This window comes from Ranitomeya imitator, chromosome 4, assembly GCF_032444005.1.
Source record: "Ranitomeya imitator isolate aRanImi1 chromosome 4, aRanImi1.pri, whole genome shotgun sequence".
In the NCBI taxonomy this organism is placed as follows: domain Eukaryota; kingdom Metazoa; phylum Chordata; class Amphibia; order Anura; family Dendrobatidae; genus Ranitomeya; species Ranitomeya imitator.
This window is the reverse complement of record NC_091285.1, coordinates 363,035,921-363,048,481: the sequence shown is the minus strand read 5'-3', so window position 1 is coordinate 363,048,481 and position 12,561 is coordinate 363,035,921. Positions and strand designations below refer to the sequence as shown.

Genomic DNA, 12,561 nt, shown 5'->3' with positions numbered 1-12,561 from the left:
TAGTTTTGGTCACTTATGCACCAGTTACACTGCAGTTCTTCTTGGACTTCTGATTTGGAGGCTTTTTGGAGCTGTGTAATTAAGGGAACCTGTCAGCAGGATTGTGCACTGTAACCTACAGACAGTGTCAGGTCGGCGCCGTTATACTGATTAAATTGATACCTTGGTTGATGAAATCCATCTTGTGGTTCTTGTTTAATCTTTATTTTCAGTTTTGAGTTAATGATATGCTCATTCTCCACGGTGGTCTGTGGGGGGGTCTTCATGTGGTGCTCTGATCAGATATTCACCAATATGGCTTCTGACAGGTTACTGATCCGTCACTGACCTGCCCCCTAGTTTACATAATAAATATTATCTTGTGGAACAAAAGAAAAACCCTTCTGCAGGCAGTCGCTGCAGCATAATTGCATATGTGACTTGTCAGAAGCCATACACATGAATACCTAAGCAGAGCACCACATGAAGACCCCCCCACAGGCCACCCCAAAGCATGAGCATATCATTAACTCAAAGCTGAAAATAAACATTAAACAACAACCACAAGACGGATTTCATCAACCAAGGTATCATTGTAATCAGTATAACGGCGCCAACCTGACAATGTAGGTTACTGTGCACAATCCTGCTAACAGGTTCCCTTCAAAGCCCAAACCACTTCCACACTTGGGCTAAGTACGTAACATGGGTGGGTTATGGATGCCATGGCGGTGGCTCGTTTTCCCAGTGCATATACATAAGGGGCGTACACTGTATTTACTTACAGACATTGCGGTACATGGGAGGTACATGCCAGGAAGCGGAGAGCATGTGAGGGATGTACTGTATACAGCATTGGCTATAAACAGAAGCAGGGAAATCTGGTGCAATTGGAGGATCCATGCAGCTGATTGATAATTAGTAAATTAAAAGCATTGCATATATGTAAAAGGAAAAAAAATACCAGACAACCATATTAACTGAAGAAGATGAGTAAAATGTTTATGCTTACCATTTTGTTCAGAGTTCTTGGTCTTTAGCGCATTTATTTTTAGGAAAACAGAACTACAATGGGTAAGTAAAAGACAAATAAAATATGGCAGATGTCAAGATCCAGATGAGCAGCACGGACTGTAAAGCAGAAGAACAAATTGTTTTTGGGTGGAAGTATCTCTTCCACTACTGAGCTTGACAGAAATTTTACAGCAGGCAAGCATTAAGTTTTATTAAGCTTTTTAGAGGTTTTTCATCATTTCAGCACAATACATGTACAAGAAAGAAATCAATAAATGACAAATTGACAGTAAAAACATGTAGATTGCATGAATTAATTTGACTAAAACTTTCATATTAAGTAACTAGATATCACTTAAAATTGAGGATGGACATGAACCTTATACACCATGTACACAATTATTTAGTTTTCTTATTTTAACTTCATTATTGCTATTGATTAAATAGAACCCATCATTTGATTCATACTGTCCAAACCACGCTCCGGAGAATATATACTTAGAAGATCTGGCCAGTGACGGTAGGCAGAGACTAGGCCAGCCCGGCACCACTGTAGGCACTTGGCAGGTCTCTGGTCTCTCCTGCATTTGCACAGAAATAGACTGATCACTTCGAGTGGTACAGGAAGTAGATGCCCAGGGGCGGTACCAGGGTGGTCTTGTCTCTTCCTGTAGTTCGCGGCTGAAACATCTGATAAAAATATACCTCTGTGTAATCAATCATGCGGGCACTGATTCAGGTTGCATGTGGTTTGGGTGGCATGAATTAGCTAATAGGTTCCATTCTAAGCTTTACTTGCTAAAAATGTGCACTCCCATTTAAAATGTGAAATTGTTCATACATAGTTTTCATCAGATCAGTGTTTCTATGCAAGTCTCTAACATTTATCTGACCCTTATAAATCCAGCAAATTGTTTCAACATGTTTCATCCATTGATGTAGACTTGAGGCAGCATCAAGCTGTTAAGGGCCTGAACAAATGCTGGTATTATTCATGAATATGAGAAAAACATTTAGGTCTTTCCTTTACAGTGGGTACGGAAAGTATTCAGACCCCTTTAATTTTTTTACTCTTTGTTTCATTGCAGCCATTTGGTAAATTAAAAAAAAAGTTAATTTTTTCACATTAATGTACACTCTGCAGCCCATTTTGACTGAAAAAAAAAACAAATGTAGAAATTTTTGCAAATTTAATTAAAAAAAAACCCTGAAACTGAAATATCACATCGTTATAAGTATTCAGACCCTTTGCTCAGACACTCATATTTAAGTCACATGCTGTCCATTTCCTTGTGATCCTTCTTGAGATGGTTCTACTCCTTCATTGGAGTCCAGCCGTGTTTAATTAAACTGATAGGACTTGATTTGGAAAGGCACACACCTGTCTATATAAGACCTCACAGCTCACAGTGCATGTCAGACCAAATGAGAATCATGAGGTCAAAGGAACTTTCCAAGGAGCTCAGAGACAGAATTGTGGCAAGGCACCGATCTGGCCAAGGTTACAAAAGAATTTCTGCAGCATTCAAGGTTCCTAAGAGCACAGTGGCCTCCATAATCCTTAAATGGAAGAAGTTTGGGACCACCAGAAGTCTTCCTAGACCTGGCCGTCCAGCCAAACTGAACAATCGTGGGAGAAGAGTCTTGGTGAGAGAGGAAAGAACCCCAAGATCACTGTGGCTGAGCTCCAGAGATGCAGTAGGGAGATGGGAGAAAGTTCCACAAAGTCAACTATCACAGCAGCCCTCCACCAGTCAGGCCTTTATGGCAGTGGCCTGGCAGGAGCCTCTCCTCAGTGCAAGACATGAAAGCCCGCATAGAGTTTGCTAAAAAAAAAAAACAACACATGAAAGACTCCCAGAAATGGAGATTCTCTTTTGTGATGAGACTAAGATAGACCTTTTTAGTGATAATTCTAAGCAGTATGCATGGAGAAAACCAGGCACTGCTCATCACCTGCCCAATACAATCCCAACAGTGAATCGTGGTGGTGGCAGCATCATGCTATGGGGTTGTTTTTCAGCTGCAGGGACAGGACGACTGGTTGCCATTGAAGGAAACATGAATGCGGCCAAGTACAGAGATATCCTGGATGAAAACCTCCTCCAGAGTGCTCTGGACCTCAGACTTGGCTGAAGGTTCACATTCCAACAAGACAATAACCCCAAGCACACAGCTAAAATAACAAGGGAGTGGCTTCAGAACAACTCTGACCATTCTTGACTGGCCCAGCCAGAGCCCTGACCTAAACCCAATTGAGCATCTCTGGAGAGACCTGAAAATGGCTGTCCACCAACTTTCACCATCCAACCTGACGGAACTAGAGAGGATCCCCAAGTCCATGTGTGTAAAACTTGATGCATCATTCCTAAGAATACTCATGGCTGTACTAGCTCAAAAGTGTGCTTCTACTCAATACTGAGCAAAGGGTCTCAATATGACCATGTGATATTTCAGTTTTTATTTTTTAATAAATTTGCAAAAATGACTATAGTTGTTTTTTTCACTCAAGAAGGGGTGCAGAGTGTACATTAATGTGAAAAAAAATTAACTTTTTTGAATTTACCAAATGGCTGCAATGAAACAAAGAGTGAAAATTTTGAAGGGGTCTGAATACTTTCCATACCCACTATAATTCCTCAAGTTATTTGGAACATCTGATTAGGGTATGATTGCAGTGACTTTTTTTGTATTTAACCATGTGATAGCGATCATGTATGTAAGTGTCATCAGTGTAGTAACCTAGCCACCGCCTTCTCCTGGCATCAGCCCTAAGCCGGTCCGCTCTGCCATCATGTAACTGCCTCCGTAACCTGCTGGATCACTGTGTGAAGTGGTGGTTACTATCTCCGTGCACGTCTATGGGTCTCAGATTGAGGCTACGGAGCCTCATACTCAATTCCCAGAGGCTTATATTGACAACATTAAATAAAATGACCTCCGCTCCACAGAGCAACAACTATGATTCGACAGGTCACAAATGCAATGACGTAGTACTGGAGCGGGGCTGTTACCAGGAGCAGATAGTGTAGTAATATACTCACCGGCCACTAAATATAGCCACAAACATGAGAATTAGCACATGGAAAAATTAAAAAAAAAAGTGTTTTTTTTTTTTTTTGTATACAGTAATTACTTCGAACACAGTTTAGTTTGGTCCATTTACACATCAAATGACTCTTCAGCTGCTTCCTCCTCTGTCTCCTCTATATGTGGTACACCATCTACTAGGTTACCGCATCGGTCATATCCAAACCAAGGCGGAGGATCATCTGTACTGTACTCCACACGTTGGTACTTCGATTCAATTTTCTGAACAGTTGTTCTATGGAAAAAGAATATTCACCACATAACAATCAGTAAACTGGATAAGGTCAGGTTATTTAATTAAGGCCCCATAGAAAACAAAACAATGTATAATCACCGCCCGTAGCAGCGGTGTCTGTAACGTGAGGTTGTGTCACATGATCACTTCAACCATCATTACCTGCAGCCTTTACAAATTCGTCAGTACAGATGTGTGTGCTGACCTGCACCAGATTGTCTGCAGCGGTCACGTTGCACAATAATATCATTACACCTGCCGTGAACAGCACATTGGCATCAGTGGAATGACATTTCTGTAGGAGGTGATTACATTCATTTTCATTTCTATGGGGCCCTGAAGTGATTAGGCAGAGTTTGTCAAATAGTGAAAACTTCTTATTTTTTACTTTATTTTTACTTAACCTTCGTCCGGCTGAGTAGGTACAATTGTAACTATTCCGTTTTAAAATTGCAATAACTTTTTTTTTCGAAAAGCCGTAGAGGGCTGAAATTTCATGACATCTCTGCAGTTTTGGTCCAGAATAAAAAGGGCATGAGTAAGACCGCTATAGGTCGAAACGCGTAGCCGTATTCTTACAATCACCTGTCTGGTCCACTTTTTGTAAGGAATTTTTCTGCTTTTATTGCCACTTTGGATTAATAAAATTTGCAACTTTTTATCCATCTTGCTGGAGCTGGAGTGTCTACTTTGTTGGAAGTGTTGGTCCAGAATATATTGGCCAAATTTCAATAAAATATATATGAAGGTACAATTGTACCTCTGCAGTCTGTTAACGTTGTAAAATTATGCAGCCTGACGAAGGTTAAAATGGGTTTCATTGAGTATTCCCCCAATGTGTCTATCATCTTGACTGCATGCAGTGCTATTTTTCCTGTGATACTGATATGCATGAAGTCAGTATTCCAGCAGAGCTGTGACTTCTGAATACTCTAACAGCTGCCCTAGTTTTGTTACTGTAATTTATTGAGGTAAAAGGGGTTGTTAGAAGAATTCATAGTTTTTAAGGTTGAAGGTAGATTTAAAGGGGTTGTCCACTACTAGGACAACCCCATCTGATACCCCATGCTTTGCCCAAATAAAATAAAAAAGCTTATACTCACCTCATGTACTGGTGCCATTCCTGTAGAGTTGGCACTCGCTCTCCCTGGGGCAACAGTTTGGTTGTTGTGACATGTGACACCGGCGCCCTATCAGCACTAGTGTCATTGTCCCCGCCTTTTGTCGAATTGAACATGAAGAGGAAGTCTGGGCTGCAGCACTATCTGATGACTTCCTCTTCTTGTTCAATTCAACAAAAGGCGGGGACAGTGATGCCAGTGCCGGGGTCACGTGACACAATAACTGCGCGAGTGCCAATGCCACGGAAACGGCGCCGGCACAGAAGGTGAGTATAAGCTTTTTCATTTTATCAAGGCCAAGTGTGAGGTATGACAAGGAGTTGTCCAAGTAGTGGACAACTTATTGAAGTCCATCGAGTTCAACCTATAGCCTAACATGTTGATGCGGAAGAAGGCAGAAACCCTAAGAGGCAGACACTACGCTCCACATTAGGGGAAAAATTCCTTCCCAACTACACATGCGGCAATCAGACTAGTTCCCCGGATCAACGTCCCATCACCGAATCTAGTGCCCATAATCTGTAAGGTTATATTTTTCAAGAAAAAAACACCCATGACAGTTTACATGATTGTTGGTATTGTAAATCTGTTAGAATCTCGTAAAGTTAGGTTTACACATGTTAAAAAATCTCTGCTGATATGGCCCTAAATCTGCCTCAGATATTTGCTGATTTTACTGTAATTTTAACTTTGAAATGAATAACTATGCCAAGTGTGAACATAGCCTAATACATGCCGTGAACTCTAAACAGTTTATATGAGGGCATCTATTGGCAGGAAGAGTAACATCCACTAAGTGACCTTTCTGAAGCCATGTATTTAGGTTTAGCCCATGCATTTCCTACATGGTAGTTTGGGGCTAGGGAAACTGACAGATTATCTGTAAAGATCAGTAGCGTAGCTACTGGGGGGGGGTAGAGGGGGCCATCGCCCCGGGCCCTGTCACATGATGGGGCCCACTGGGAGCCGGCACTGCCACTTCTGTGCTGAGGCACAATACAGTACAGGAGGAGAGCAGCAAAATGCCTGCTCTCCGGAAGGAGATTCTGCACGCTGGTCGGACAGTGACCAGTTAGGCTACTTTCACACTAGCGTTTTCTGCAATCCGTCACAATGCGTTGTTTTGCAGAAAAAACGCATCCTGCAAAAGTGCTTGCAGGATGCGTTTTTCCCCATAGACTTGTATTGACGACGCATTTGCGACGGATTGCCACACGTCGCATCCGTCAAGCAACGGATGCGTCGTGCTTCTGCGGACCGTCGGGAGCAAAAAACGCTACATGTAACGTTTTTTGCTCCTGACGGACCGCTTTTTCCGACCGCGCATGCGCGGCTGGAACTCCGCCACCACCTCCCCGCACCTTACAATGGGGAAGCGGATGCGCCGGAGAAATGCATCCGCTGCCTCCATTGTGCAATGCGCTAAACGCTAGCGTCAGAATCTCTCCCCGACGCATTGCGACGGGGAGATTCCGACGCTAGTGTGAAAGAAGCCTAACAAGTCTCCCTCCTGCACTGTATTGCGCTGACCACCTCAGAAGCTTCTCCCGGGCTGCAGGTTTCCTCCCTCCCTGTGCACGCTGGGACTGGCTCAGGGCAGGCACGCTGGGTCCTAGTGCCCGCCTGCATTTATTCAGCTACTTCCTGGTCCTGCTGCAATCTTCATTGGTAAGTGGGGATAAGATTGATAGGCATGTCATAGTCCCTGGGGGGTAAATGTGAGAGGATGGGGGTGTTGTGGGGGCTTAGGTGGGGGAGGGGGACAGGGAACTGGGGCGTGAATGTGAGAAGATAAGGGTATTGTGAGGGCTGAGGTGGGTGAGGGGCGACAGGCACTGGGGGGGCTGATTATTAGATGGTTAGTTACCAGATTATATGCACTCCATCACATGTAATAGTTGCTCCCTGGGAAGGGGAGATAGGGGGCATATTATACTAAACAGCTGGGTAAGTCATAAGTTACATCACATTTAGGCTATGTGCACACGTTCAGGTTTTTTCGTGTTTTTTTCGCGCTAAAAACTCATTAAAAATGTATACATTATGCATTATATCATTTAGAATGCATTCTGCATGTTTTGTGCACATGGATGCGTTTTTTTCCGCGAAAAAAAACGCATCGCGGTAAAAAAAATGAGCATGTTCATTATTTTTGCGGATTTTCTGTGTTTTTCCCGCAATTCTATGCATTTGGGAAAAAACGCGAAAAAACATGCGGATTTCTGGCAGAAATGTCCGGTTTTTGTCAGGAAAATTTTTGCAAGAAATCCTGATGTGTGCACATACCCTTAAGCATCACTCCAGCATTTTTTTTATTTGACTGCTGGAATGGCGCGTCAAGGGTATGTGCACACATTGTGGATTTTGCTGTGGATTTGCAGCAGTTTTCCATGCGTTGTACAGTACCATGTAAACCTATGGAAAACAAAATCCGCAGTGCACATGCTGGGAAAATTCCGCGTGGAAACGCTGCTGTTTATTTTCCTCAGCATGTCAATTCTTTGTGAGGACTCTGCAGCATTTTACACCTATTCCGTAATAGGAATCCGCAGGTGTAAAAACGCAGGCAAAATCCGCACAAAACCAACAAAATCCGCTCTAAATCTGTGGGGAATCCGCAATGTGTGCACATACCCTAAGAGGCGCAGTTACAGCTGCTGCTCTATACTCAGAGCGGTGACTGAAACCGTGCCGGCGCCGCCCCCGAGGCTGCAGTGAGGAATAAAGCTAATTTCCTCCTGGCAGTGTGACTCTCAGTGCAGGAGACACAGTGTCAGAACACTGTTAACTATTATACTGTGTTTTGGGGGATCATAGAGTTCCCCTATACATAGAATGATGTCCTCAAATGGACATCATAATGTATGTACGGGAGCTGTGGGCCCATCATACTGTGTATAGGGGAGCTGTGGGGACATCATACTGTGTATGGGGGGCTGTGGGTTCAAAATATTGTGTATAGGGGAGCTGTGGGGGCATTATACTGTGCATAGGAAAGCTGTGCGCCCACCATACTGTGTATAGTCAAGCTGTACATGGAGGCTACTTAGGGGACATTATTAAATGTTAAGTGGGAACTTAAACATTATTGTTATATGGGCACTCAGTACTGAGACCATCAAAATTTCATGTGTGGTATTTTTACTTTTTAGGGACAAAATGTGGAGGGCACTAGCACAGAGCATTAGTGTTTTCTAGGGGTGAATTTTATTATCTAGAGAGCACAAAAGAGTCATTATTACTATGTAAGGGGCACAGTGGTGGCATTGCTATGTGGGGCGGCACCATTATTGTACCACACAGCAGGTGCTGTAGGACACATATGGCAACAGCGGCTCAGTATTGGGGTATCAGGTGCAGTAATAGGGACACATACGGCAGCAGCGGCTCAGTATTGAGGTATCAGGGGCAGTAATAGGGACACATACGGCAGCAGCGGCTCAGTATTTGGGTATCAGGTGCAGTAATAGGGACACACGACAGCAGCGGCTCAGTATTGGGGTTTCAGGGGCAGTAATAGGGTCACATACGGCAGCAGCGGCTCAGTATTGGGGTATCAAGGGCAGTAATAGGGTCACATACGGCAGCAGTGGCTCAGTATTGGGGTATCAGGGGCAGTAATAGGGACACATACGGCAGCAGCGGCTCAGTATTGGGGAATCAGGGGCAGTAATAGGGACACATACGGCAGCAGTGGCTCAGTATTGGGGTATCAGGTGTAGTAATTGGGACACATACGGCAGCAGCGGCTCAGTATTGGGGTATCAGGGGCAGTAATAGGGACATATATGGCAGCAGCGGCTCAGTATTGGGGTATCAGGGGCAGTAATAGGGACACATACGGCAGCAGCGGCTCAGTATTGGGGTATCAGGTGCAGTAATAGGGACACATACGGCAGCAGCGGCTCAGTATTTGGGTATCAGGTGCAGTAATAGGGACACACGACAGCAGCGGCTCAGTATTGGGGTTTCAGGGGCAGTAATAGGGTCACATACGGCAGCAGCGGCTCAGTATTGGGGTATCAAGGGCAGTAATAGGGTCACATACGGCAGCAGTGGCTCAGTATTGGGGTATCAGGGGCAGTAATAGGGACACATACGGCAGCAGCGGCTCAGTATTGGGGAATCAGGGGCAGTAATAGGGACACATACGGCAGCAGTGGCTCAGTATTGGGGTATCAGGTGTAGTAATTGGGACACATACGGCAGCAGCGGCTCAGTATTGGGGTATCAGGGGCAGTAATAGGGACATATATGGCAGCAGCGGCTCAGTATTGGGGTATCAGGGGCAGTAATAGGGACACATACGGCAGCAGCGGCTCAGTATTGGGGTATCAGGTGCAGTAATAGGGACACATACGGCAGCAGCGGTTCAGTATTGAGGTATCAGGGGCAGTAATAGGGACACATACGGCAGCAGTGGCAGGGACACATACGGCAGCAGCGGCTCAGTATTTGGGTATCAGGTGCAGTAATAGGGACACACGACAGCAGCGGCTCAGTATTGGGGTTTCAGGGGCAGTAATAGGGTCACATACGGCAGCAGCGGCTCAGTATTGGGGTATCAGGGGCAGTAATAGGGTCACATACGGCAGCAGTGGCTCAGTATTGGGCTATCGGGCAGTAAAAGGGACACATACGGCAGCAGCGGCTCAGTATTGGGGAATCAGGGGCAGTAATAGGGACACATACGGCAGCAGTGGCTCAGTATTGGGGTATCAGGTGTAGTAATTGGGACACATACGGCAGCAGCGGCTCAGTATCGGGGTATCAGGGGCAGTAATAGGGACATATATGGCAGCAGCGGCTCAGTATTGGGGTATCAAGGGCAGTAATAGGGACACATACGGCAGCAGCGGCTCAGTATTGGGGTATCAGGGGCAGTAATAGGGACACATATGGCAGCAGCGGCTCAGTATTGGGGTATCAGGTGCAGTAATAGGGACACATACGGCAGCAGCGGCTCAGTATTTGGGTATCAGGTACAGTAATAGGGACACACGACAGCAGCGGCTCAGTATTGGGGTTTCAGGGGCAGTAATAGGGTCACATACGGCAGCAGCGGCTCAGTATTGGGGTATCAGGGGCAGTAATAGGGTCACATACGGCAGCAGTGGCTCAGTATTGGGGTATCAGGGGCAGTAATAGGGACACATACGGCAGCAGCGGCTCAGTATTGGGGTATCAGGGGCAGTAATAGGGACACATACGGCAGCAGTGGCTCAGTATTGAGGTATCAGGTGTAGTAATTGGGACACATACGGCAGCAGCGGCTCAGTATTGGGGTATCAGGTGCAGTAATAGGGACATATACGGCAGCAGCGGCTCAGTATTGGGGTATCAGGGGCAGTAATAGGGACACATACGGCAGCAGTGGCTCAGTATTGGGGTATCAGGTGTAGTAATCGGGACACATACGGCAGCAGCGGCTCAGTATTGGGGTATCAGGGGCAGTAATAGGGACACATATGGCAGCAGCGGCTCAGTATTGGGTATCAGCAGAATAAGGAGGTTGTGCAGGTTGGGGATAGATGGGGACGGGGCTGGAAATGTGAAAAGTCTGATGTGTCATCATAATTTCTGCAGACGAGTCCTGGTGGAGAAGTTGTCTTGTTGGGCTGGGCCAGATGGAACAGATGAGAAAAGTGAACGATTCCATCAGAAAGAACGTCATCTGTAAGTTATTATCTATAACTGTGCTGTGATCTCTTATATGGTCTGTAGAACTGGTATCTACCAATGTATGGTCCTCATATAGTAGTATCAGTGTTTATTTTTGTATATAGATGTATTTTCAGTCACAGTGCGGTCATCTGCTGATGTTCCCCTATGCTCACAATTAGGGTGCACCATGTAGCTGTAGTCAGGGGTACCTCGTTAGGGGCCCACTCAGATTTTTCGCCCCTAAGCTGAAACTCTAGCTACGCCTCTGGTAAAGATGATGTGTTACATCACTTTTAATACATTATAAAGAAATCATAATGACTGTATCAACACCAACCCATTACATAAACCGCTTTCTATGAATGGACTCGGTGTTAGTGGGCCTTACTTGGTAATACTCTTGCAGTAGAGCATTCTTAAGTAACGGAGTTGTCTGCAGCACTTCTGTAAGTATTTTAATGCCTTGTCGCTGAGATGAATACACCCGGAGATGTCAATGATATGGAGGTAACGGCAGCCCCCCGAAAGATACTGGATGCTAATATCTGTAATCTAGGGAAGATACAATTAAGTACAATTAGCATTACCACATTATATTTAACATTCCCAACTATTGATTTCTATATAGTTTCAACTGGATGCGAGTTACGGTATATTTGGAAAAACATATTAGTCCCCATGAAAATAATTATATTAGTAAAGGCAAAAAAAGTGAAAAAAGTGATTTATTTGTTGCATGTAGTGTATGGAAAGTAGGTGACTCCCTTGCAGCTCACTGTTTCACAGCTGTAAGATCTTATAGCTCAGATTGCAAGCAGCGCAGTATAAAGCATCTGTACATCAGCTATCGATTTATATTTTACCGTATACATTGATAATTTCAGAAAATGCCCCTGAGATCTCACGACTGACTGCGCATGCTGCCAGGGATAATAGGAAAGTCCTTGGGGCATGACCATTTTATCTAAAACTTTGGACTTACAGGGGTATTCCCATCTCTAAGATCCTATCCCAATATGTAGTAATAATAATAAAAATATTAGCAAATACCTCCAATTAAAAATGTAGTATTCGCTGTATCTTTCCTCAGTGGTCATAACCATGAATACTTAAGGTCCTGCAATGCCTGCACATGAGGAAAGAGACATAGCGAATCAGAAGAGCTATACATTTCTAATTGGAGGTATTTGCTATTATTATTATTATTACACCTACTACATCCTGGGATAGGATTTTGAAGATGGGAATACTCATTTAACTCCTGATATTGGCTGAGTTTTAGTATACAGTGTGCATGATATATAAACCATTCTTTACCTATGTTTTTGAAATTATATTTATACTAGCTATTGAACACGTTCTACACCCGGGTGGTGAGCATTTATATTGGTATATGGTCTCCATCCTGGTATGTGCTGCTTCCATCCTGCGCACTAATCTTGTCATGTGCTGCTACCA

General features: G+C 44.4%; 2 protein-coding genes across 3 annotated transcripts in view; one reads left to right on the top strand and one right to left on the bottom strand.

Annotated features, from left to right (window-relative positions):
- FAM185A (family with sequence similarity 185 member A) overlaps positions 1-12,561 on the top strand; it is a 193,043-nt gene that overhangs the window by 110,262 nt on the left and 70,220 nt on the right. The window lies entirely within an intron of this gene.
- FBXL13 (F-box and leucine rich repeat protein 13) overlaps positions 1,038-12,561 on the bottom strand; it is a 395,640-nt gene continuing 384,116 nt past the window's right edge. The window contains exons 20-21 of the mRNA XM_069765120.1: positions 11,492-11,655; positions 1,038-4,318 (exon numbers count right to left, since the gene is read on the bottom strand). Coding sequence (XP_069621221.1) covers positions 4,156-4,318; positions 11,492-11,655 — 327 coding nt within the window. The 3' untranslated portion in view covers positions 1,038-4,155. The remainder of the gene's footprint in view (positions 4,319-11,491; positions 11,656-12,561) is intronic.